The sequence below is a fragment of the Microcaecilia unicolor genome, chromosome 6, assembly GCF_901765095.1.
Source record: "Microcaecilia unicolor chromosome 6, aMicUni1.1, whole genome shotgun sequence".
NCBI classification, from domain to species: Eukaryota; Metazoa; Chordata; class Amphibia; order Gymnophiona; family Siphonopidae; genus Microcaecilia; species Microcaecilia unicolor.
Window position 1 is genome coordinate 198898631 of NC_044036.1, and position 27762 is coordinate 198926392.

Sequence of the window (27762 nt, forward strand, 5' to 3'; positions counted from 1 at the left end):
ATCAATGTGTCCTCCTTTTTCTGGAGCCATATGGTAACCCTATAATCACGGAGGCTGCGGACATCAGGACATTCAGAGAACGCTGACCTGGAGTTCTAGAAGGCACATTAACTTTGGTCATCACATTAGTTAATATCCTGTAATTGGGTCTATTGTGATCTGCATTTGTCTTTTTATGCGACCTCTGATGCCCTTGTCGGGTCCATGAATTAAAGATCTGTCCTTATTTTTAAGGCTGATTGTGCTCTTTGTTTTGTGTGGTTTGTGCTTTGACCCTTTCTATGTTGCTGGGATTTATAGCTGCCTCTACAGCAAGCACTGAGACCTGCCTCGGGACAGGGATTTGGACCTCTCCAGATGTTTAAATGCTGCTGTTTACACATGAGGCTGCTCCTAAAATAAGGACCTTAATATCTCAAAGTTAAAAAGCTTTTTCCAGTGGATAGAATATTCTAGAAAAATAAGTGGTGATAAGAGACTTCGGGAGTGTAGGTTCAACAGTAACTAAGGGTAGGCAGCCAAAACAACTCTGATTCATGTTATTTCTCGTGTCATATCTGGGAACGTTCATTTTGTTTGTTTTATTCCCTTATGTCATTATAGGAGCAATGTCGTTAACAGGGCATGCTCTTCTGAAAAAATTGTGCGCTCTTTCAAAAAAAGTGCTCAACAGTCACAATGGAGCATATATTCGATGCCAGGCTGTTTCTAGTGTCTGGCGTTGAATATCCGGTTTATTTTTGGCCAGTTTGAACATAACTGACTAATGTTTAAACCAGCTAAAGATATCCTATGTATTCACGCAGACAAATATAACCGCTAAAGTGGGGTTGAAAACCAGCGGATAGCCGGTTATATTGCCCAATATAACCGGCTATCCACTAGCTGCAGACCGGCGATGTTCAGCAGAAGGTGTCCAGCTATACCCACTGAATATTGCTGGATAGCTGGTTATGAGGCATTTTACTGGCCGGTTAAATGCTTTTTAATATCAGGGGAAAGAGTGTTCACGCTGTCCAATATAGTGTACACTCTTTCAAGAGTGCAAGCTTTTTCAGAACTGCACAAACTGCAAATGAAAAAAAAAATTGTTGACATTTCCGATGCCATTTCAAATGAATGCACATCCTTAACAATAACATCAGAAAATGATATTTCACAGAGAGAGAACCTTCCAGTGGATGTGGTGGACACAAAAGCAGTAACAGAATTAAAAAAAAATACATGGAATAAGTACAGGGAATCAAGAGACTAGCTGGAGCCGAAGGCACTGCAACAGGATATTTTAAATGGTGCAGACTAGACAGGTTTTATGGTTCTTATCTGCTGTGTCTTATTCTCTGCTTCCAAGTTTGCACTTGTCCACATTTCTATTCCCCCTTCTTCCTTTTCTGATTTCTTAAGCATATTTCTTATATTTTTGTATTTTTTCTTCCCTTGCAGGATGATCCTGAAGGAGAGGACATAGAAAGGGATCAGTCTAACTCCTTGAAACTGGACTTTACTGATGATCCAAACTTTAAAACCAAGGTTAACTACTCCTATACCGCTGTCCAGATCCCCACAGATATATACAAAGGCTGTGAGTGTCCAGTTAATCTCTTTTTTGGGGTTAATTTGCTCTTCCTTGTCTAACACATGTGTGTGCACACAGGGCTGGTCTTAGGCAGGTGCCACAGGGGCGGTCTCACAGGACCTTGCGCTCCTAGCGGCCCCGCACCTCTGGCACGTCTGTCCTCCTGTCTCGGAACACCTCCCTGCTCTGACCTTTAATGTGCATCCACATTTCAGTAGAAAGCATCAGGCAGTGGCAGCGATTTTCAAATCCCATCAGCTGCCGAGCCCAGAGCCTCCTCTCTGCCGCGCCCCGCCCCCTTTTGATGTCACTTTCTGTTTCTGCAAGAGCGTGATACAGCGGCGAGGAGGCTCTGGGCTTAGCAGCTGACGGGATATGAAAATTGCTGCCGCTGTCTGCCTCTTTCTACTGAAACGTACTGGATGTATATCGAGGTATGGGGTAAGGTGGGGTTCCGAGAGCTCTAAATCTCCTTTTAAACTGATAAATTATGTCTTATGGGGGGGGGAGGGTAGGCATGGACGGGGGGGGGGGGGGCAACTGAACTGGTCTGCACAGGGCCCCACAATTGCTAACACCAGCCCTGTGTGCACACATTCACACCCCCCCCCCCCCCCCAATAAATCAACTTTTCACAAATTGGTAATCTGCCTACTGAAAGATGGTTAGACTGCACTCCAAGAAAAATGGTGGATTTAGCACAAGGCTGAACTCTCGCAGAACCATCGGTTTCTTTGTACCCCTCAGTAAAATTGATCTAGGCGGCCTGATGTCATCCTTTGATCCTGACTGAACTTTGTCTTTTACTGCTGGTCATTCACTGACCTTTTTCCACTTTTGTACTTTGGTATTAATGCTCACAAGTGTCAGACTCGTGATGGTGCAACCATTTTTCTTCATGTGTTATCACATGTCTGGAATATGATAATGTACTGTTCTTGTTAGACAGGTACTGAATGTAGATAATCCTTATTGCAAATCAGTAAAATTAGATTAATGTAATCATAATTAACTTTTTGTTAAAATGTGTCAAAAAACAATAGCAGTAATTATGCTAAATTAACACGCTTAGTCTTTCAATCTGCTTGAGTCACTGAGTGGGATATTTTTGACTTTCAGTAATGATAATGAGGGAATTCAAATACTTACGTCGATGATGCCTTTTAAATCTCTGCAGATGAAAGACACAGTTAGAAAAGGGTCTGTCTTCCTGATAGAGATTTGACAGATCTGAGATGAGATGTGGCTCCCTGTCCGCTTCCGTATACAGTTCAAACTCCTCTTACTGACCTTTAAATGCGTCCACTCTATGACCCCTCATTACCTCTCCTCTCTCCCTACACCCCTCCCCGTGAACTCCGCTCTCTGAACAAATCTCTCTTGTCGTCCCCCTTCTCCTCCACTGCTAACTCCAGACTTCGTTCCTTTTATCTTGCGGCACCTTATGCCTGGAACCGTCTTCCAGAACCCATATGTCTAGCTCCATCTCTACCTGTTTTTAAATCTATGCTGAAAGCTCACCTTTTCACTACTGCCTTTGGCTCCTAACCACTACACATTTGCCCTTCTCCTCCCCTGTTCCTCTTTACCCTGTAATTCCCTTGCCCGTAATGTCTTGTCTGTCTGTTTTACCTAGATTGTAAGCTCTTTGAGCAGGGACTGTCTCTCTATGTCAAATGTTCAGCGCTGTGTGTGTCTGGTAGCGCTATATAAATGCTAGTAGTAGTAAAAAAAAAATAAGGGCCCTGTTCTACTAAAGCCACACTATAGGCTTGCTACTGTTTTTAGTGAATGCTAAAAATTAGTGTGTGCTAACTTAAAGACACCCATATGGGTGTCTCTAGCGAAAGCACACACTAATGTTTAGCATGTGATAAAAACATTAGCGCACCTTAGTAAACAGAGCCCTAAATAAATGATAAATAAGCACGCAACTATGGAATGCACTACCAACCATCATGAAAACAATGCACGATCTAACAAACTTCTGGAAATCATTAAAAACCAATTTGTTCAAAAAGGCATACCATAACGATCCAAACTAAACACCTGAACCCTGCAACACAACGAAACTTATACCAGAACGGGATAAACTGAACTCTTTCTCCTTGACTACCTAATTTACTCTGTCACTTATGAACTTTAACGCAATACCACTCTGTATTTCTCATACCAGAATTGGCGATCGCCATCACGGTACTATGTAAGCCACATTGAGCCTGCAAACAGGTGGGAAAATGTGGGATACAAATGCAACAAATAAATAAATAGATAGATATAGATATGATTGTATTTTCTATAATAGATCTTCAGAGAGCTTCCTATAACTGGTGAGCTAACTGCAGAATGGCGTATCTTACAAAACTAAAATTACAGTACATAATTATTGTATCCATGGGGGAGGGGCTTGGGGGTCTGGGCTCCCCCCCCCCCCCCCCCCCCCCCCCCCGACATACACACACAGAGTTTAGGCTCATGTCCCCCCAAACTGCAGTATCCTGAATAGCCGGCGGGATGCCCAAGCCCTGGCAGCCAAAAAGCTCTGCGGCCTGAACCTCCCCTGACAGCAGTATGCTTTGTAGCTGCCGCCGCTGGCAATCCTCACACATGTTCAGTATGTGTGTATGAACTGAGCCTGCTGATTTCTTCACATCACAGGAAGTTCTGGCCACAGAGTTCTTCAGCTGGTGGGACTTGGACATCCAAATGTTTAAGGGTGGGAGGAGAGCAGAGAGGAATGGTTGGCTCCCCCAGTCTACCCTGGGACCCCCTCCCCCCCAAAAAATGAGATGTTGGCTACTACACCCCTGCATTATATTCATGTTGTGATTCAGCACTGTCTGAAAATCCTTCTGGCTAAAATGAGTGGGTGATCTTAGAACACTGTTTAGTCCACATCACTAAAATCCACTATTGGAATGTGGCACTAAGGGGGGATGTTAGCAATGTGGGTTACCGGTAAGGGGTTATTTTGGCACAGGGTCCATTTTTATGCAATGAGACCCTCTACTCAAATAGTACAACTTGTGGCAAAATAACTCCTTGTACTGGCAGGCTCCACACTGATGACCTGCCCCCTAATTTCCTGTCAATATTAGCAGAGAGAGCAAAGCTTGAATTAGTGGTGATTGCTGCAGAGAAAGGTTGAGGTAGATTGGTAGAGCAGCATTTATTTAAAACAAATATACAAATTAGATATTAATACAAACAAAAATCATATATAAAGGTATAATAATTTAAAAAATAGCATAAAACTGAAAGCATTTCTATAACCTTTTCCCCAACATTTCAGTTTCTTTGCTATAAATGGCTTTAACCATCTACTATTTACACTACTACTACTTAACACTTCTATAGCACTACAAGGCATACGCAGCGCTGTACACCATACACATAAAGAGAGTCCCTGCTCAAAGAGCTCACAATCTAAATAAGACAGGTAACAGACAGAACGGGTAAGGGGAATTAAAAAGGAGGGGATAAAAAGTACAGGCAAGTGAGCAATGGTTAGGACTGCTACATAATGTTCTGATATTTTACATTTTTTTAAAGGGACATGAAATATTTTGCATTCACACGATAAACCATAATATCACTGATGAACTAAAGTGTCCTGACATGATTGGGTTTTGTTACTTAACCTGAATAGGCTGTTAACCACTTGATATTGTATTACGGCAAGTTTGAGAGATGGGTGTCTTCCTACAGACTGATTGAAAATGTTCACTCAGTCAGAAAACGCTCCACACATTTTATAACTCCAGAACAACTTGACCTTGGACAGTCTCTGTCATCAGCATTCATGGTGCTTGAAATTTTGTCTCAAGTAAAGTTTCCCAACAGATACTAACCAAATGACGTTTCTGGTTAGATGCTATTGAGGCTACTGGAGGTACCTCGATGCTTCCTTCCCCCAGTTATTCAAAGCTATTTAACCATCCAGCCAGGGCTGCTGACCAGTTAAATAGCATAACTGCTAATATTCAGTGGGAGATAACTGGTTATCTCTGCTCAATTTTGCCAGCTAATGCCTACTGCTATTATTCATTTCTATAGCACTACTAGATGTATGCAGCACTGTACAAATTATAAGCAGGTACTTTCTCTGTTCTTAGTTTTTTGTACCTAGGGCAGTGGAGGGGTACTTGACTTGCCCAAGGTCACAAGAAGCTGAAGTGAGATTCAGGATCTAAGTCCACTGCACTAGCCATCAGGCTACTCCTTCACTCCACACACCTAGCATATAACCGGCTATATTGTGCGATTTATCTGGTTAGACGCCGATATTCAGATAAGTTTAGCGGTCAAATAGGATCGCATAACTAGCCATCTTGTCTTTAACTCCTTAAAATGTTAACCGGTTAGTACTGGTTATTGGGGAAGCATGCTAACTTTTTAGCAGTTAAAAAAATCCCAGATATTCATTGCTGGTCACCAGTTTCACTTAAAGGGACGTGCTGGACGTCAGGACTCACAGAACAGATCGGCGAGCGCGCCAGAGACCGGCGCTGAAGAAGGCTAAGACTGGCAAGGGTTGGGGACCCCCGCCAGCAAAGGTACCTTGCGGCAGCGGGTTGAAAGTGGCGGGGGAGGGTCTGCAGGGGGGCTCGAAAGTAGAGACTAAATCTGTGTGGGCCCATGCCCCTGTGGCCCTACTTAGCTATGCCCCTGACGTAGGCTGTCTGCCACTGATGCTGGATCCTTATCTCTGCCTCAGCCCACCCTTGCAGAACCAGGAAGTTGTGTCAGAAGAGCAGGCCACAGCAGAGAGAAGGTTCCTGCATCAGCAGCAGACAGCTTATGTAGCTGCTGAGGCTCTGTTCAGAGTCATAGCCATTTTGAGGTAGACGGGGGTTCAGAGACCATGGAGTTGCCATGGCATGGGTGGGAAAGGGGGTGAAACGGAGAGAGCTGGATCCGAGGAAGGAGGGGTGAGAAGACCGAGAGATGTCAGATGTGGGAGGGCGGGCGATACAGGGCCCTCAGGCAGAGCCCAATTGCCTGAATGATCAGTTCACCCTTATATATTCTTACTTCCTTAGTAACCTTAATTATCAGCTCACCAATATGAAGATACAGGAAGCATTCTGGTAACAAAAGATAGTGGCTGTCCAGTCTTTTGCACCAATTTACTTCAATTCTTTGAAGGAGTAAACAAACGTGGACAAAGGGGAACCGGTTGATATTGTGTATCTGGATTTTCAAAAGGCGTTTGACAAGGTACCTCATGAAAGGCTACAGAGGAAATTGGAGGGTCATGGGATAGGAGAAAATGTCCTATTGTGGATTAAAAACTGGTTGAAGGATAGGAAACAGAGAGTGGGGTTAAATGGGCATTATTCACAATGGAGTAGGGTAGTTAGTGGGGTTCCTCAGGGGTCTGTGCTAGGACCGCTGCTTTTTAATATATTTATAAATGATTTAGAGATGGGAGTAACTAGCGAGGTAATTACATTTGCTGATGACACAAAGTTATTCAAAGTTGTTATATCGCGACAGGATTGTGAAAAATTACAAGAGGACCTTACGAGACTGGGAGACAGGGCGGCTAAATGGCAGATGACATTTAATGTGAGCAAGTGCAAGGTGATGCATGTGGGAAAAAAGAACCCGAATTATAGCTACGTCATGCAAGGTTCCACGTTAGGAGTTACGGACCAAGAAAGGGATCTGGGTGTCATCGTCGATAATACGCTGAAACCTTATGCTCAGTGTGCTGCTGCGGCTAGGAAAGCGAATAGAATGTTGGGTATTATTAGGAAAGGTATGGAAAACAGGTGTGAGGATGTTATAATGCCGTTGTATCGCTCCATGGTGCGACCGCACCTTGAGTATTGTGTTCAATTCTGGTCGCCGCATCTCAAGAAAGATATAGTAGAATTGGAAAAGGTGCAGCGAAGGGCGACTAAAATGATAGCGGGGATGGGACGACTTCCCTATGAAGAAAGATTAAGGAGGCTAGGGCTATTCAGCTTGGAGAAGAGACGGCTGAGGGGAGACATGATAGAAGTATATAAAATGAGTGGAGTGGAACAGGTGGATGTGAAGCGTTTGTTCACGCTTTCCAAAAATACTAGGGGGCATGCAATGAAACTACAGTATAGTAAATTTAAAACAAATCGGAGAAAATTTTTCTTCACCCAACGTATAATTAAACTCTGGAATTCGTTGCCGGAGAAAGTGGTGAAGGCTGTTAGCTTAGCAGAGTTTTAAAATGGGTTGGACAGTTTCCTAAAGGACAAGTCCATAAACCGCTACTAAATGGACTTGGGAAAAATCCACAATTCCAGGAATAACATGTATAGAATGTTTGTACGTTTGGGAAGCTTGCCAGGTGCCCTTGGCCTGGATTGGCCGCTGTCGTGGACAGGATGCTGGGCTCGATGGACCCTTGGTCTTTTCCCAGTATGGCATTACTTATGTACTTATGCATGATTATCTCCCAGCTGGCAGAGGTCCAGAGTCTCAGTATGTGCATGAGACGATGGTGCTGGGAGGAGGGATTTGGATTTGTTAGGATCTTGGCAGCATTCTGTAAAAGGGAGAGTCTGTTCGGGCTCCACTTAACCAGGGTGAAACCAGGCTGCTGGCATCAACATTTTTAAAAATGTTATGTATTTTTTTGTAGCCCACTTAGATTTTACAGATAATGGAGAACATAAATAGTTTAAATTAATAAAATAAATATGTAAAAAAGAAGATAGAACAGCTTTTAAACTAGAACCTACTGAAACCAAGAGTACATGGTTCGGAACAAGGTATCTTTGAAGGATGTCACAAAAACAGGGGAGTTAGGGTATTCCAATAGTGAGTTTGCAATAAAGGCAGCTCAATAAAGAGCAGACAGACTTGAAAGGCTGCAAATTATCACTGTCAACTGATCCAGTAGTGCTTGATGGACTGATTTTTTGGGGGCTATAAATAAAAGTACTGAGGCTTCAAGTAGTCATCAGCCAGTGGGCTCAGCTTTACCTGCAGGATGGACAAGCTCAGTAAAATAGTGCAGTTTAGTTTGCTTTACCATTATTTTTCATTTTAACTTGTTCTGGTAGTGAGAAGGAAGGACATCCCCGTGTAGGTGTGTGTGTGGCATCCTGCTACACACAGATGCAAAGGAAGAGCAATGTATACCTGTCTTACACGCAGCAAAGACAATCACCTTCCCAGTAATGTGGCAGTCTTTCTTTCCCCCCCATCCCGCCCCCCCCATACACTGCTGAGTATTACCTGTTCATAGATGTACAAACATATATATGTATAAAACACATTCAACAGCCTGCCTAATAATCGAGCAACTAGTCCAACACACACAAAAACCACGTTTGATATCCATTTACATCATCCAAATCAACAACCTGCCCGGCAATTTAGCATTACTTCCAATAACCAGAGACGAGGATGCACAGGGAGTCTCCGTTACGCACCTTTCTTATACAAATCTTTTTATTTTGACTTGCTCAGTCACCATCTTTCCTCCATTATCCTTGTTTTTGCATTTCCTTTCTAAGCAATGCTTTCTTTCAATCATACCTTGATATAGGGGCGTCATTACCAGCACGTACACATGCAAAACCCACATCAGTGAGCTGGTGCTCCTGCCTCAGCTACAGCAGAGAAGAAATTGCAATTAGTTTTATTACCAACCAGCACAGGCCAAGCAGCTAATGAAGCAGATCATGAGATTGAGGATGGAGAAAGGGGGGGGGGGGGGGAGGAAGGATGGTTTATGTGATGAAATGTTCATCATTTCCACCACGCCTCCCTGCTCAATCCCAGCTGCCATGCTTGAGATATAAATCACAGCAGCAAACTTCTTAAAACTGACTGCTGCAAATTCTCCTTCAGAGCTATGACCTATTTGAGAAGGAAGGAGAAGGGAGAAGAGCTGGGGGGTCAATAGCTGAGGGGAAGCACAGAAAAAGAGGTAAGTGGCTTGTACACAAGCTTGACAAATAACAATATGGAGGGTTTTTTTTTTTAATTGGGACGTGACATTGGGTGAACACAAAAAAGATCCTAATTAAATGGAAATTTGGTTACTTATTTACCTCCATTTCCTCAAATTACAAAAATCTAGTTGTGAATTGCGCCCCTGAAATCCTAGGTGGATCACAATCCCACACATTGGCGTTCAGCATCCTCCCTTTTCCGCTTTATGCTATTTAACCCTTTCGTGGTGCATCTGAGGACGCTCACCCTAAGACAGCAGCTTTCCTATTTACATGGTGGTAAGGGTCACATGCTAAGCCAGCAGTACTCGGAGAAAGTCCCTTTCCCTCAGAATTGGATGACCACATTTTAGGCCCTCCCTAGTGCTGTCCAAAACACACCCAGACCATGTCCCCTTGCCATATGGATGTACTACAGTTGTAGACATCCATCTCCTGGCTTTATGAAATTAGGATTTGGATGTCTATACTATATAGATGTATAAATGCCAGTTTTCAGATTCCAAAACATGACTAGAGCTTTTAAAATAACCACCATAGCATCATATTTCTCTGATAAAGTAGCTACCTTGCAAGCGTAATCATGTTCAACTTCTACACCCCTCATTTCTGCTTCTCCTACTGGCCCTGGGCATAGTGCAATGTGTAGCTCATTTTCATCCCTTAATCTTCCTTCCCTCTTTGCTGTTAGGCACTGAAGACCCTGAAACCAACTACAGCACCACATAATCCTCTTCTGTCTAGTCTTCTGAAGTGATTTCTTTATTTCTTTAGTAAAACTTGATATACCGCTGTGGCCTAGACACGTAGACATAACACGGTTTACAGAGTTGCACATAAAAATAGCAAATTTATGCATATAATGTACAGATATCAAATTCCAGCATTAATTAAAAATATCAACATTTAATAAAAAAAACAAAAACAGTTGAGACCATATCAAACAGTAGGAAAAAAAACCCTGAGTTAGTAGAAAAAGATTTCACTGTTTGAAAGCCTAGAGAGATGGTTGGTTGTGAATGGTAATAGGAAGATTGTTCCAGAGTTTGGGGCCAAGGTAACTGAAGACAGTTTCACGGGTGGTTGTTAAACAAAGTTGTGTAGGCGAAGGGAGAGTGAGGAGGTTTTGGTCAGCTGTACGAAGGAAACGCAAGGGTGGGTAAGGAATAAGAAAGTTAAAGAGATAAGAAGGTGCAGAGTATAGCTTTGCCTTGTTTACTAGGTTAAGAATTTTGAATTGGATACATGCGGAAACTGGTAGCCAATGTTCAGTCGCAAGAAGCGGAGTGACATGGCTGAATTTATGCGCATGATGAAGAAGTTTAACAGCTGTGGACTGGATCGACTGAAGACATTTAGGAGAATGCAAAGGAAGACCAGAGTAGAGGGAGTTACAGTAATCCAGGTGAGAAATAACTAATGCAAAGATCAGAGGCCATAGAGAGAAAGATGGAACAAAAGGAAAAACTGCACAAATTCTAAACAGAGCAAAAAAAGATGACCGAAGGACTGAATCAATTTGCAGTTTAAATGTAAGATCAGAATCAAAAAGTGAAACCTAAAATTTTCACAGTGTCCTTAAAAGGTAAAGGGAGGTCACCTAGTGTGTGTGTGGGGGGGGGGGGGGGGGGGGGAGATATGTTGGTCACGACAGTATGGGAAAACAATAGATTCACATTTTACTTCATTTAAGAAAAGAAAATTGGCCTTAAGCCAAAGAGATACCTGAGTCAAACAGAAGTTAAGTTGGGTAATGGACGCCGGTCTAGAAATTCTGCAGGCGACTTGAATGTCGTCTGCATAGCAGAAAGGAGTGCAACTGTTGTCCTGAATAAGTGTAAGTAAGGGCAAAAGAAAGATATTAAAGAGAGCCAAGGCTACAGTGGAGCCCTGAGAACCCCTGACAGGAGAGGGATAGAAGTAGTTCAACACTGCCTTGATTTCTTCATACATAACATGATCACCACCAGCCTTGAACAGAATATACAGCCTCATTATGAAAATCCCCCTACGTTCACCCACAACTTAGACTCCAACTCAGCAAATCACATAAAGCCAACTATCACCCCATTGCCAGTCTTCCTTTCTTCTCAAAAACTGCTGAAAGCAGAGTACTCAATCCGTTGAATGATTACCTGGATAAAACTAATATTCTGCATCCTAACCAGACAGGATATTCAACGGTACAGAAACATCACTCATTGGAATTACTACATTTATTCAGCATAATACAGATCAGGACAAATCAGTGATACTTTTATCACTAGACCTTTCTACAGCATTTGATCTCATACATCACGATCTTCACAGATTATATGATATTGGTCTTTCTGTCATGGTGCTGTGCTGGTCTGGTTTTGCTCATACCTTTGGCAGAATACATCTTCAGACCGTTAAAACTCCACAGAGTAGGGTTAGATGGTCAGTATTCTCAATGGAGAAGGGTAGATGGTGGGGTTCCTCAGGGGTCTGTGCTGGGACCACTGCTTTTTAACATATTTATAAATGATCTAGAGATGGGAGTAGCTAGTGAGGTAATTAAATTTGCTGACAACACAAAGTTATTCAAAGTTGTTAAATTGGGAGAGGATAGTGAAAAATTACAAGAGGACCTTTTGAGACTGGGAGACTAGGCGTCTAAATGGCAGATCACATTTAATGTGAGCAAGTGCAAAGTGATGCATGTGGGAAAGAGGAACCCGAACTATAGCTATGTAATGGAAGGTTCCACGCTAGTAGTCACTGATCAAGAAAGGGATCTCGGCGGCGTCGATGATGCTACGTTGAAACCCTCTGCTCAGTGTGTGGCTGCGGCTAAGAAAGCAAATAGAATGTTAGGTATTATTAGAAAAGGAATGGAAAACAAAAATGAGGACTTATAATGCCTTTGTATACAGAGAAGGACAACGAAAATCATAAAGGGGATGGGATGACTTCCCTACAAGGAAAGGCTGAAGCATCTAGGGCTCTTCAGCTTGGAGAAGAGACGACTGAGGGGAGATATGATAGAGGTCTATAAATTAATAAGTGGAGTGGAACAGGTAGACGTGAATCACTTATTTACTCTTTCTGAAAAAAATAGGACTAGGGGGAATGCAATGAAGCTACAAAGTAGTAAGTTGAAAACGAATTGGAGAAAATATTTCTTCACTCAACGTGCAATTTAACTCTGGAATTCGTTGCCAGAGAATGTAGTAAAAGCATTTAAAAAAGGTTTGGATGGCTTCCTAAAGGAAAAGTCCATAGACCATTATTAAAATGGATTTGTGGAAAATTCACTGCTCGTTTCTAGGATAAGCAGCATAAAATGTATTGTACTGTTTTGGGATCTTGTCAGGTACTTGTGACCTGGATTGGCCACTGTTGGAAACAGGATGCTGGGCTTGATAGACCTTCGGTCTGTCCCAGTGTAGTAATACTTATGTTCTTATGTAGATGTGGGTTTCCTCAGGGGTCCATTTTAGCTCTGACCCTTTATAAAATATTTGAGAGATGGGCAGTCCAAATGTTTTTCAGGTAATTTTCTTTCCTCTTAGTTTGCAGCATTGTTCATTTGGTTTTATTTTGGCTAGTCTTTATTTTCATTTTGAGGTCAAGTTGTCAAGAGTTTGCCCTCTTTGCAGATTTGAGCAGAAAATAGCAGCAATCAGGAAGGCTGTACTTCAGATTCCTGGCAATAGTGTTGTCCCTCTGCAGTGCAGACTGATTGCTGTGATGGAATTTGCGTAATATATAAGTTAGGCGGGCTGTTACAGAATATTCAGACACCCTGCTGGCATTGTCGCAGGTAAGTGTTGTACACTTACACTTAAAAGTGCTCATATTCTAGACATTTATATGCATGAGGGGAATATAATGGGGATGCCTAGATTGTAAAATTGCTTCTATAGGACTAGATTCAGGGGCCCTTTCACAAAGCCATGTAAATACCTACACTCGTCCAACTTGTATCAAATTGGCGCTACTGCCTGGTTATTCCATTTTTGGCATGCGCTCAAAACACACAGTAGAAAATATTTTCTATTTCTACCATGGGGCCCTTACCTGGTGGTAATCGGCAGTTGGCGTGCCTGGTTGGCACGTGAGACCTTACAGTTAAGCCATTGGGTGACATTAAGGTCTCGGGCCAAAAATGGTTTTCATTTTGCCGCACATCCATTTTCCAGCACATTTTAAAAAACGCCCTTTTTTTCCAGGCACGCTCAGGAAATGGACCAGCGCACATCCAAAACACGTGCCTACACCAGCGCATGCCACTTTTGGGCGTGCCTTAGTAAAAGTGCCTCTCAGTAAATTGTGCCAAAAAATCAGCACAGAAAAAAAAATAATACATTGAGCAGTATTCTATAAAGGGCATACACACTTTACAGCGGACCATCTAATCTGCGCCTAACTTAACTCGCCTGCGATTTGTAAGAATGCGCATAATTCATAGGAATTCCCCCAAAACACCCCTTAAACACGCCCCCAAAAATGTACATCCTAGGATTTATGCATGGATCATTATAAACAGGTAAATTCCAATTAAGACCAATTAATGCCAGTAATTGGTTATTAGCAGCTAATTATTATTCCTGATTGGTTCTTTAATCAGTTAATTTGCACGCGCAACTTTGATCGCCATATATAGAATCCCCCCTTTAATGTTTACATGTTCAACAGTGAGTTGATTTGGCTTTTTCATTCTATAATTAATTCTTTTTTTATGTGGGACATATTACCCAGCCTAAACCCTAAATATCTTATATTAAGCAACTTAAATATTATAAAGGAATACAATATTTATTTTTAGTTGACCGTAATGTTTATGGTAGAAAATTGCCTTGGGGAAGGCCCGCCTTCCCCCACCTGACCCCGCACAGGTGTATGAGATTTGCATACCAAAACTCTGGTAAAGTTAATGTAGCCCCACTGACAAATGTACTTTCTTTTGGGAACAGAAGGTAGCACTGCCTTTTCCCTAGCCATCTGTGCTATGTTATTACTAGTAAAAAAGGCCCATTTCTGTTTTAAAGGAAACGGACGCTAGCAAGGTTTTCCTCGGAGTGTGTATGTTTGAGAGAGTGTGTGTGAGAGTGACTGTGTGAGAGAGAGTGAATGTGCAAGAGTGTGTGTGTGTGTGTGTGAGAGAGAGAGTGAGTGAGGCTGGGTGCAAGTGTGTGTGTGAGAATGAGAGTATGTGCCAGGGTCCCCCCTACCGGTCTGTCTCCCAGTTGCAGGGTCCCCCCTCCCTCCCAGTTGCAGGGGGTTTCCTCCCTTTTTCCCAGTTGCAGGGTCCCCCCCCCCCCAGTTGCAGGGTCCCCCCCTACCAGTTGCAGGGTCTGTCTGTCTCCTCCCCCCTCCTTTTGTCTATGCAGGTCAGGGCCGGTCAAACCCGGTAAGCAGGGTAAGCACTGCAGGAGGGCGCCTGCCTTCAAAGGCACCACTTTGCAAACAATCAAGCTCTGCTGAGGCTTTTGTTTTTATCTAATCTCTGCTGTTCATCTCAGTCTGGCTCCAAAGCTGTCAGCTCTCTGTCCTGTCCCCTCCCCCCTCCCAAGCAGAGAAATATCCTCCTTGTGTTTGTCAGAGGAGTCACTGCTCCAACTGAATCTGGCTCTGAAATAACATGTAGGAGCTCAGCTAACCTCTGCCCAGAGAGGGCTCAGACAGAGACAGCACAGCAGAGCCTGGACCCTTGTTTTGTCAGAGACTGCTGTTTAGTGCTGCACCTGACCCACCCTTTTTCACCCTCACCCCCACCCTAACACAGCAACTCACTGGACAGGAGGGCTAGATGCCTGCTTTCAATTCCTAACCATCACCTATCTCTCATTCCCACTTCAGTAACTCCTGTTAGTCTGTCCAACTCAGATTGTAGACAGGGCCGTGCCGATGCGGTAAGCGAGGTAAGCGCCGCAGGGGGGCGCCCACCTCTGGAGGGCGCCGCCGCGGTGCTTACCCTCGCCCCGGCGCCCCAGCCCAATCGTCGACTTCGGATGTCCCTGCTGCCCTCACAAGCGTAGCGCTTTTGCGAGGCAGCTCGGGCTCTCCCTCCTTCCTTCCTTAGTTCCCGCTCTGGCTCCCCGATCAGCAGCCCCCCCCCCCCGCGTGTTTTAACCTTTACGCGATGTCAATCAATGAAGAACGCACACCAGATTCGTTTCCAGCTTCTCTCTTCACACAGTGTCCCGCCTTCAGCGTCAGCGATGATGCATTTCCTGTTCCCGCGAGGGCGGGACACTGTGTGAAGAGAGAAGCTGGAAACGAGTCTGGTGTGCGTTCTTCATTGATTGACATCGCGTAAAGGTTAAAACACGCGGGGGGGGGGGGGGCTGCTGAGCGGGGAGCCAGAGCGGGAACCAAGGAAGGAAGGAGGGAGAGCCAGAGCTGCCTCGCAAAAACGCTGCAGCCTGCCACATGTAGGGGGGAGGGCAGGGGAGAGGAGAATTGTTGGCCATGTATGGATGCAGGGCAGGGAGAGAGAAGAAATCACTGGACAGGAGGGGAGAGGGCAGAGCAGGGGAGAGAATTGCTGACAGGCATGGATGGGAGGGCATGGATGGGAGGGCAGAGAGGCATGGATGGGAGGGCAGAGAGGCATGGATGGGAGGGCAGCAGCAGGGCCCAGGGAGAGGACAAATTGCTGGAAGGGGAGGGGAGAGAGGAGGATTGCTAGCTATGGATGCAGCAGGGAAGGGCAGAGAGGGACAAGGATGGACATGGGGGCCCAGGGAGAGGACAAATTGCTGGAAATGGAGGGGAGGGGAGAGAGGAGGATTGCTGGCTATGGATGGAGGAGGGAAGGGCAGAGAGGGACAAGGATGGACATGGGGGCCCAGGGAGAGGACAAATTGCTGGAAATGGAGGGGAGGAGGATTGCTGCCTATGGATGGAGGAGGAGGGAAGCGCAGAGAGGGACAAGGATGGACATGGGGGCCCAGGGAGAGGACAATTTGCTGGAAATGGAGGGGAGGGGAGAGAGGAGGATTGCTGGCTATGGATGGAGGAGGGAAGGGCAGAGAGGGACAAGGATGGATATGGGGGCCCAGGGAGAGGACGGATTGCTGGCTATGGATGGAGGAGGAGGGAAGCGCAGAGAGGGACAAGGATGGACATGGGGGCCCAGGGAGAGGACAAATTGCTGGAAATGGAGGGGAGGGGAGAGAGGAGGATTGCTGGCTATGGATGGAGGAGGGAAGGGCAGAGAGGGACAAGGATGGACATGGGGGCCCAGGGAGAGGACGGATTGCTGGCTATGGATGGAGGAGGAGGGAAGCGCAGAGAGGGACATGGGGGCCCAGGGAGAGGACAAATTGCTGGAAATGGAGGGGAGGGGAGAGAGGAGGATTGCTGGCTATGGATGGAGGAGGGAAGGGCAGAGAGGGACAAGGATGGACATGGGGGCCCAGGGAGAGGACAAATTGCTGGAAATGGAGGGGAGGGGAGAGAGGAGGATTGCTGGCTATGGATGGAGGAGGGAAGGGCAGAGAGGGACAAGAATGGACATGGATGGGAGGGCAGGACCCAGGGAGAGAGAAGAAATTGCTGGAAATGGATATAGAGCAAGAAATGAAGAAGAAAGGAGGAAAGTAAAGAAATAAATGGAAAGGAAGCCCTGGAAATGGAGTTAAGAGGACAGATAGCTACAGACTCAGATACTGGGCCAGCATGATCGGAAAAAGAAAGTCACCAGACAACAAAGGTAAAAAAAAATCATTTATTTTCATTTTAGCGTTTGGAATATGTCCACTTTGAGAATTTACATCTGCTATCTTATTTTGCAATGTATAGCAATTTGTTTCTAAGAATATTGCTGACAGTTCCTGTCAGTGTGGCAAGTGGTGAGCGATCATTTTCACCGGGGGGGGGGGGGGGGCGTGATCATTTTCACCGGGGGGGGGGGGGCGCCAACTGATAGTCTGCAGGGGGGCGCCAGAGACCCTAGGCACGGCCCTGATTTTAGAATATGTTAGTTTATGCTGATTAAGTCTGTCCTAGCTAGATCCTAAGCTGTGCTCGATGGGAAGGCTATTGTGCTGCATGCAGAGTCTAACTTCTTAGGATTTCAGGTTAATTTTTGAAGAATTTGAAGAGGGGCTATCTCTGTTCTACATGTGTGACTGCAAGGCCAAGTGTCTGAATTCTGTTAGATTCTGAAATTTTGATAACGCATTGTTTTTCAGAGTTGGTAAGACTGTCTGTTCTCTTAATTCCTGGTCTGTGTGCTAAGTTATTTTTCTTCTATACTGGTGTAATATTTCAATGATACCATGTTGGCTGGTAAAAGGGGTGTGTCTACTGTGGGGGTGGAGCCATAGTGATCCCGCCTCTGGATGGGTAGGGGCGCCGACTAATAGACTGCAGGAGGGCACTAGAAACCCTAGGGCCGGCCCTGATGCAGGTGAAACAGCTTTAGACTTCTTTGGGTTTTTTTGAGTGTATAGCAATGACGGCTGCTAGGGGCGTGGAAACAGAGATTAGCATGTTCCGTTTTTTTGATTACGTTCAGTGCCTTTTGATTGGTTTCTTTTTGACGGTGTAGTAGGGTCCCCCCTCCCTCCTATTTGCAGGGTCTGTCTGTCTCCCCCCTCCTTTTGTCTGTGCAGATGAAACAGCTTTAGACTTCTTAGCTTTTTTTTGAGTGTATAGCAATGACGGCAGCATAGGGGAGTGGAAACAGAGATTAGCATGTTCAGTTTTTTTGCTTACGTCAATGCCTTTTGATTGTTTTGTTTTTGACGGTGTCATTCCCGGAGCCCTCATTTGACAGTCGCCACATCTGGTCGCTCGCCGCCCTCCCTCTTCATCCTCTCTGACAGTCCGAATCCGGACTTGGAGAGGGAGGGCGGCGGCGTTTGGTAGCCAGTCTTGGTCGATTCATAGGCAGGGGGAGGAGTACTGCCTGGGTCGCTGTTTGCTGTGGGAGACGGCGTACGCAGAGCGGGCAGAGTTTGGAAGTCGTTGGGAGGGGCGTGAGGGTGAACGTCACTGATGGTGCCTCGCAGACCATGGAGCCACGGTCCCAGGCACAGAATGTTGGAGGTGAGAATTATATATATAGATAGAAGATAGATGTGGAAGACATGGGTTCCTATGGATTTATAATGGGCCACATTTACAGTTGTTTTCTATAATGCATGCACCAGAAGTTGTTGCCTTTTAACATTGGAGTTTTCTGCTGTTAAAACTCAGGAAAGAGAGGGTTAACTATGTAACTAGAGAACTCCAAAGTGGGGTGGGGAAAGGAAACAATAATCCACAAACATGTTACAAGTGTTCTGCCCCCCTCCCCCATTTGCATGAAGGCAGATGATAATAAGACTATAAATCACTGTAATCCTGTAGCTCCCTGGAGTAGGATCTTTTAGAGCAGATGTCCAGTTCCCTGTGTCTTATGGGACTCTTTCTATTGGCTGCCTTGTTATCTAAGTTTGCTGGGCAAGTTCCCCCCTCCCCCCCTTCTCCATCGAGTCTGGAGAGTTAGTCTGCAGCATATCTGCTTTGTGAACTGAAACTGCCTATGATCTTTTCAAGCTACTGTGACTCCTACCAAGAATTCATCACTGTAAAAGTATAAACAGCTTTGCTATTCAGCGTGTTGCTGAAAATCTCCCAGCCTCTTCTGCTTGAGAGAGAGCTGGTTGAGAACAGACTCCCAGTTTGCAAGGCAAAAACTCTTGTCCAGCACAACTGAACTATAAGTTATTTTTCCTTGTTTAATTACTGCTTTAAAGAAGATTTTGGTTCAAGAGTTCTGTGTCTTCTCATAGTGATTGTTCTTTAGTCTGGTTTTAAACCGAATGTTGAGAATATTTTGTAAGGACAGAACATTCAATGTCTCTAGTTGACCACAACATTTGGGAGCCTCACATTTCTCTAAAACAGGAGTTCTCAACCCAGACCTTGGGACACACCTAGCCAGTCAGCTTTTCAGGATATCCACAATGAATATGCATGAGATAAATTTGCTTGATCTACCTTCACTGTATGCAGATTTATCTCACGCATATTCAGTGTGGGTATCCTGAAAACTTGACTGCCTACCTTGAAAACCCATCTCTAGAGGAACAGTGGGTCAGAGATTTAAACTATGAGCATTAAAAGGTATGAAGCACGCCCCCTTTCCCTAGGTCACACTACCATTACCCCTCCCCTGCAGTTCCTCTTCTGTCATTTGCTGCTAGCTCAAGCATATCTTTCATTAAGGGACTTAAGAAATCCATTTTCTGTACACCAAACTGCAAAATCTCTTAAACGTGAGAGAGGGTACATTCATTTTTCATGCCCTGAGGCCTCATGTTTAATAGTTTTTCTTGCTATCAAACTTATTTTTCTCGCTTTCCAATTGTACAGGAGTCTTTTCACACTCGGTAGTTACTCAGCTGCCCAAATGAGTGAAGCCAGAGAGAATGTCGCAGATGACTATTAAAAGCAAGTTAGAGCCACAGTTCTCCCTTGGAGAAGCATGTCTCCTCTGCATTCATTCACGGTCACTCTGAACCAGTGTCACAGATTATTTAGCAGTTCAGATAATGCAGATGTGAGCCTCTGAGGCCAGGACTCTGTGTCCACTTTGTCCTTAAATGAATGTAAGAATGTCCAAGATTGTTAGGTTTGCCCTATCTCACAGCAAGCCTTACCAGCAGGAGACCAGACTCATCTAATGCTCATAAGTACATAAGCATTGCCAAACTGGGACAGACTGAAGGTCCATCAAGCCCAGCATCCTGTTTCCACTAGTGGCCAATCCAGGTCACAAGTACCTGGCAAGATCCCAAAACAGTACAATATATTTTATGCTGCTTATTCTAGAAATAAGCAGTGGATTTTCCCCAAGTCCATTTTGATGTCAATGTCTGTGATCACTCACTAGTGCCCACCCCTATACCTTTGATTCTAGATGCATTTGCATCTATTCCACAACCCCCCCCCCCCCCCCCCCCCCCCCCCCCCCCCCCACACACCCACAAGAAAGAAAGAAAATGTGCACGTTTAGGGAAAGCTTCTCCTACTGAAGTCTATGGAGGGGAATAATGTGGTTAAAGGAGACGTGAAGGGGCATAATCGAACGGAAACGTCTATCTCCATAGGCGTTTATCTCTGAGAACGGGTCCATGAAGGGGCGGACCGAACCGTAGTTTCGAAAAACACGGACGTTTATCTTTTTTTGAGCTGGGCGTTTTTGTTTTTTAGTGATAATGGAAACTAAAAGCGCCCAGCTCAAAAACGAATAACTCCAAGACATTTATTCGTGGGAGGGGCCAGGATTCGTAGTGCACTGGTCCCCCTCACATGCCAGGACACCAACCGGGCACCCTAGGGGGCACTTTTACAAAAAAAAAAAAAAAGGTAAAACAGCTCCCAGGTGCATAGCACCCTTCCCTTGGTTGTTGAGCCCCCCAAATCCCCCTCATAACCCACTGCCCACACCATTACTATAGCCCTAAGGGGTGAAGGGGGGCACCTACATGTGGGTACAGTGGGTTTGGGGGGCAGTTTGGAGGGCTCCCATTTACCAGCACAAGTGTAACAGGTGGGGGGGATGGGCCTGGGTCACCTGCCTGAAGTCCACTGCACCCCCTAATAACTGCTCCAGTGACCTGCATACTGCTGCCAGGGAGGTGGGTATGACATTTGAGGGTGAAAATAAAAAGTTGTGAAACGGCATATTTTGTGGTGGGAGGGGGTTTGTGACCACTGGGGGAGTAAGGGGAGGTCATCCCCGATTCCCTCCAGTGGTCATCTGGTCATTTAGGGCACTTTTGGGGCTGACATTGTCTGACATTTGTCTGACATTGCTGCCTGGATGTCTCAACGCCACCTGAAATTAAATATGACCAAAACCGAGCTTCTCATTTCCCCCCCCCCAAACCCACCTCCCCGCTCCCCCCATTTTCTATTTCTGTTGATGGCTCTCTCATTCTCCCTGTCTCCTCAGCTCGAAACCTTGGGGTCATCTTTGACTCTTCTCTCGCCTTCTCTGCTCATATCCAGCAGACCGCCAAGACCTGTCGTTTCTTTCTTTACAACATCCGTAAAATCCGCCCCTTTCTTTCCGAGCACTCTACCAAAACCCTCATCCACACCCTTGTCACCTCTCGTTTAGACTACTGCAATCTGCTTCTTGCTGGCCTCCCACTTAGTCACCTCTCCCCTCTCCAGTCGGTTCAAAACTCTGCTGCCCGTCTCATCTTCCGCCAGGGTCGCTTTACTCATACTACCCCTCTCCTCAAGACCCTTCACTGGCTCCCTATCCGTTTTCGCATCCTGTTCAAACTTCTTCTACTAACCTATAAATGTATTCACTCTGCTGCTCCCCAGTATCTCTCCACACTCGTCCTTCCCTACACCCCTTCCCGTGCACTCCGCTCCATGGATAAATCCTTCTTATCTGTTCCCTTCTCCACTACTGCCAACTCCAGACTTCGCGCCTTCTGTCTCGCTGCACCCTACGCCTGGAATAAACTTCCTGAGCCCCTATGTCTTGCCCCATCCTTGGCCACCTTTAAATCTAGACTGAAAGCCCACCTCTTTAACATTGCTTTTGACTCGTAACCACTTGTAACCACTCGCCTCCACCTACCCTCCTCTCTTCCTTCCCGTTCACATTAATTGATTTGATTTGCTTACTTTATTTATTTTTTGTCTATTAGATTGTAAGCTCTTTGAGCAGGGACTGTCTTTCTTCTATGTTTGTGCAGCGCTGTGTATGCCTTGTAGCGCTATAGAAATGCTAAATAGTAGTAGTAGTAGTAGTAGTAGTAGTAGGAAAAACAGAGTCCAGGAAAAGTGCCCTAAATTCTCGCTAAAAACGCATATTTTTTTTCCATTATCGGCGAAAGGCACCCATCTCTGATCGCTCGATAACCTCGCCCCAGTTCCGCCTTCACCACGCCTTCGAAACGCCCACATCAACTTTGTCCGCATCCGCGACGGAGTGCAGTTGAAAACGTGCAAATTCGGCTTTCGATTATACCGCTTTATTCGTTTTTGTGAGATAAACGTCTATCTCCCGATTTGGGTCACAATATAGGCGTTTTTTCTATTTGATTATAAGCAGGCTAGTGATGTTGTTGCTGAATGGCAAAGTCAGGAAAATGACTGTCTTTTTTAACAAGGGTGTTGCCTTCTCAATGCAAGAAAGATGAGATTTGCTGTTTAGGTCACTAAAAATTAACAGTTTCATGTGAGCAGCTCTATGTAGTGGAATTAGAAAAGTTACACAGAGGGGCGATGAAAATGATAAAGGGGATGGGATGACTTCCTTATGAGGAAAGGCTGAAGCGTCTAGGGCCCAGATGCACTAAACATTTTTCATCGTTAAATGAGCCCTTAAGGAAGAATTTCCGATCCTTTCCATGCACTAAAGCCTATTTTTCGACGGTAGTAGCAGCTAACGAAAACGGAATGGAGATGAGCAATTAGTGTGAAAATCCCATTGAAACGACATGCACTAACCTTTTCCGATTGCCTTTACGCAGGAAAAGGCAGGAAAACTAACGAGAGGTCTGGACCTCTCGTTAGGACAGCTCTGTGCCAGAAAAAGTGTGAAGTGAAAAAATAAACAAACTTTGAGCCAATCCCAGCGCATTAGCAGAGCTAAAAGCGCTGTGATTGGTCCAAAGGACCTCAGAAAACACATAAAAAATAAAAATAAAAAAAGGATCGGGAGGGGGCAAGGGCGCTCATCAGGAGCGTCCTGTACGGACGGCCTTGCCCCCCCCCCCACACTTTCCGCCGCTCCCCCCACCCCGAAAAAGCAAACTTCTAGAAGCCCCTGCCCCCCTCCCTTCCTCACTACTCTGTCACCTCAGCTCCGCCTCCCGACATCCTCCGTCCGCGCCCCGCCCCCTTTTGGGGTCGTCGCCGCCATTCCCCTCCTCCATCGGGCCCCCCTTCCTCTTACCGGGCCCGTGCAGCGCCTCTCTCCTCTGTCCGAAGGCGCTGCACGGGCAAGAAGAACGCTGAATCAGCTGATGCCTGCCTTCGCGATGGCGCGTCTTCTTCTGCTGCGCCCGCCCCTGTCTGACGTCAGTACCTACGTAGGTTACTGACGTCAGACAGGGGCGGGCCCAGGAGGAGAAAGACGCTCTATCGAAGCTAGGCGAAGGCAGGCATCAGCTGATTCAGCTTTCTTCTTGCCCGTGCAGCGCCTTCAGACAGAGGAGAGAGGCGCTGCACGGGCCCAGTAAGAGGAAGGGGGGCCCGATGGAGGAGGGGAATGGCGGCGACGACCCCAAAAGGGGGCGGGGCACGGACGGAGGATGTCGGGAGGCGGAGCTGAGGTGAGAGAGTAGTGAGGAAGGGAGGGGGGCAGGGGCTTCTAGAAGTTTGCTTTTTGGGGGTGGGGGGAGCGGCGGAAAGTGGGGAGGGGGCAGGGGCTGCTAGAATTTTGCTTTTTCGGGGTGGGGGGAGCGGCGGAAAGTGGGGAGCAGCGGGGGGGGGGGGCAAGGCCGTCTGTACAGGACGCTCCTGATGAGCGCCCTTGCCCCCTCCCGACCCTTTTTTTTTATTTTTGTTTTTATTTGGGAGCCATGTGCTTGCGATTTGACTGTGTTTTGACTGTTGTGGCATGCGCAGAGCAGCTAACATAACGCTTGGCTGCTCTGCGCATGATTTGGGGGCCGATTAACGATGTGTATTGTGATTCTTTGATACATTGTACGTTTCACTACCGATCTCAGCATGTGTGACTTTTTTTTTTGGTGCATTTTTCGTTATTTTAAAATCGTTAGGGACTTTAACGATTTAGATTTTTTTACGTTTGGTTGCTGCATCTGCCTCTAGGTCTCTTCAGTTTGGAGAAGAGATGGCTGAGGGAAGATAAGATAGAGGTCTATTAAAATAATGAGTGGAGTGGAACGAGTAGCTGTGAATCGCTTGTTTACTCTTTCCAGAAATAATAGGACTAGGGGGCATGCAATGAAGCTACAAAGTAGTAAATTTAAAACTTAAGTACATAAGTATTGCCACACTGGGACAGACCAAACCTCCATCAAGCCCTGCATCCTGTTTCCAACAGTGGCCAATCCAGGTCACAAATACCTGGCAAGATCCCAAAAAAGTTCAATACATTTTATGCTGCTTATCCCCGAAATAAGCAGTGGATTTTAATAATGGTCTATGGACTTTTCCTTTAGGAAGCCGTGCAGACCTTTTTAAAACATCGCTAAGCTAACCGCCCTTACCGTATTCTCTGGCATCGAATTCCAGAGTTTTATTACATGTTGAGTGAAGAAAGATTTTCTCTGATTCATATTAAATTTACTACTTTGTAGCTTCATCACAAGCTCCTTAGTCCTAGTATTTTTGGAAAAAGTAAACAAATGATTCACGTCTACCCGTTCCACTCCACTCATTATTTTATACAGCTCTATCATATCTCCCCTTAGCCGTCTTTTCTCCAGACTGAAGAGCCCTAGATGCTTCAGCTTTTCCTCATAGGGAAGTCGTTTCATCCCCTTTATCATTTTTGTCACCCTTCTGTGTACCTTTTCTAATTCCACTGTAGCTTTTTTGAGATTGGCAACAAGAATTGAACTCAATATTTGAAGTGCGGTCGCACCATGGACCGATACAAAGGCATTATAATGTCCTCACTTTTGTTTTCCATTCCTTTCCTAATAAGTACATATATAAGTACATAAGTAATGCCACACTGGGAAAAGACCAAGGGTCCATCGAGCCCAGCATCCTGTCCACGACAGCGGCCAATCCAGGCCAAGGGCACCTAGCAAGCTTCCCAAACGTACAAAACTTCTATACATGTTATTCCTGGAATTGTGGATTTTTCCCAAGTCCATTTAGTAGTCTATGGACTTGTCCTTGTCCTTTAGGAAACCGTCCAACCCCTTTTAAAACTCTGCCAACCTAACCGCCTTCACCATGTTTTCCGGCAACGAATTCCACAGTTTAATTATGCGTTGGGTGAAGAAACATTTTTCTCGATTTGTTTTAAATTTACTACACTGTAGTTTCATCGCATGCCCCTAGTCCTAGTATTTTTGGAAAGCGTGAACAGACGCTTCACATCCACCTGTTCCACTCCACTCATTATTTTATATACCTCTATCATGTCTCCCCTCAGCCGTCTCTTCTCCAAGCTGAAAAGTCCTAGCCCCCTTAGTCTTTCTTCATAGGGAAGTCTTCCCATCCCCGCTATCATTTTAGTCGCCCTTCGCTGCACCTTTTCCAATTCTACTATATCTTTCTTGAGATGCGGCGACCAGAATTGAACACAATACTTTCTTAGCCGCTGCAGCACACTGAGCAGAGGGTTTCAACGTATCATCAACAACGACGCCGAGATCCCTTTCTTGATCGGTGACTCCTAACGTGGAACCTTGCATTACATAGCTATAGTTCGGGTTCCTCTTTCCCATATGCATCACTTTGCACTTGCTTACATTAAACGTGATCTGCCATTTAGACACCCAGTCTCGTAAGGACCTTTTGTAATTATTCACAATCCTCCCGCGATTTAACTACTTTGAATAACTTTGTGTCGTCAGCAAATTTAATTACCTCACTAGTTACTCCCATCTCTAGATCATTTATAAATATGTTAAAAAGCAGCGGTCCCAGCATAGACCCATGAGGAACGCTACCATCTACCCTTCTCCATTGAGAATACTGACCACTTAACCCTACTCCCTGTTTTCTATCCTTTAACCAGTTTTTAATGCACAATAGGACAGTACCTCCTATCCCATGATACTCCAATTTCCTCTGGAGTCTTTCATGAGGTACTTTGTCAAACGCCTTTTGAAAATCCAGATACACAATATCAACCGGCTCGCCTTTTTCCACATGTTTGTTCACCCCTTCAAAAAAATATAATAGATTGGTGAGACAAGATTTCCCTTCACTAAATCCATGTTGGTTTTGTCTTATTAATCCATGCATTTGAATATGCTCTGTAATTTTGTTCTTTATAGTAGTCTCTACCATTTTGCCCAGCACCGATGTCAGGCTCACTGGTCTATAATTTTCCAGATCCCCTCTGGAACCTTTTTAAAATATCGGCGCTACATTGACTACCCTCCAATCTTCCGATACCACGCTCAAATCAGTGAAAATATTTCTTCACTTAATATGTAATTAAACTCTGGAATTCTTTGCCAGAGAATATAGTACAAGTAGTTAGGTTCCGGGGTTAGGAAAGGTTTGGATACCTTCCTAAAAGAAAAGTCCACAAGCCATTATTAAGATGGGGAAAATCCACAGCTTTTTTATAGGATAAGCAACATAAAATGCATTGCACTGTTTTGGGATCTTGCCTGGAAATTGATCAACTTATCGGGATCTGCTAGATAACTGCAAACCCAAACAGGCCACTGTCCAAGACAGGACGCTGGATTCAGTGGACCTTTCTCAACAGGTAGATAATGAATTGAAATAAACAAACCAACAGACCTGGTTGTTCTATTCTTGTGTCCGATTCAGGGGCGTAGCCACTGGTGGGCCTGGGTGGGCCCAGGCCCACCCACTTAAGGCCAAGGCCCACCCACGAATGGTGCACCCCGAGTCGAGCCGGTCTTAGGGCGGTGCGGGTGACAGGGCCTCGCGCTCTAAGACACCCCGCATGGCGCGCCTCCTTCCCTCCCTCGGCCCGACCGGCAGCCCTCCTCTGCTCCTCCTCCATTCCGTTCCCCCCTCACGCAAGAGCGTTGAACCTGTCCTTTTTCTTTTCAGTAGCAGCGAGCGACATGAAGACACTGCTTCAAGTTCTCCCTTTCCTTTTCACACAGTGTCCGTCCCGCCTTTACGATGACGTATTTCCTGTTTCCGCGAAGGCGGGTCGGACACTGTGTGAAGACAGGGAAGGGAGAACTTGAAGCTGGCGAACTTGCAGTGCCTTCACGTGCTCGCTGCTACTGAAAGAAAAAGGACAGGTTCAACACACTCGTGTGCACGCGGGGGGGGGGGGGGTGGATGGAGAGGACTTGGGATGTTGGGGAGCTGAGGGAGGGCAGGGAGAATCACTGGCCATGGATGGGAGGGGAGGGGGAACGGAGAGGACTCGGAGGGCTGTTGGGGAGCTGAGGGAGGGCAGGGAGAATCGCTGGCCATCACGGCAGGGGGAGGGAGAGGGAGAGAACAGATTGCTGGACATGAAGAGGAGGGCGGGGGTGGGGAGAGAACAGATCGCTGGAGGGGAGGGGAGACAGGAAATTGCTGGACATCAGGACATGGATGGATGGGTGGAGGGGAGATAGGAAATTGCTGGACATGGATAAGGAGAGGGGAGGGCAA

General features: G+C 45.6%; 1 protein-coding gene across 1 annotated transcript in view; it reads left to right on the forward strand.

Moving 5' to 3' along the window:
• CACNA2D2 (calcium voltage-gated channel auxiliary subunit alpha2delta 2) overlaps window positions 1-27762 on the forward strand; it is a 1426314-nt gene that overhangs the window by 968688 nt on the left and 429864 nt on the right. Inside the window, exon 5 of the mRNA XM_030206789.1 lies at window positions 1444-1582. Coding sequence (XP_030062649.1) covers window positions 1444-1582 — 139 coding nt within the window. The remainder of the gene's footprint in view (window positions 1-1443; window positions 1583-27762) is intronic.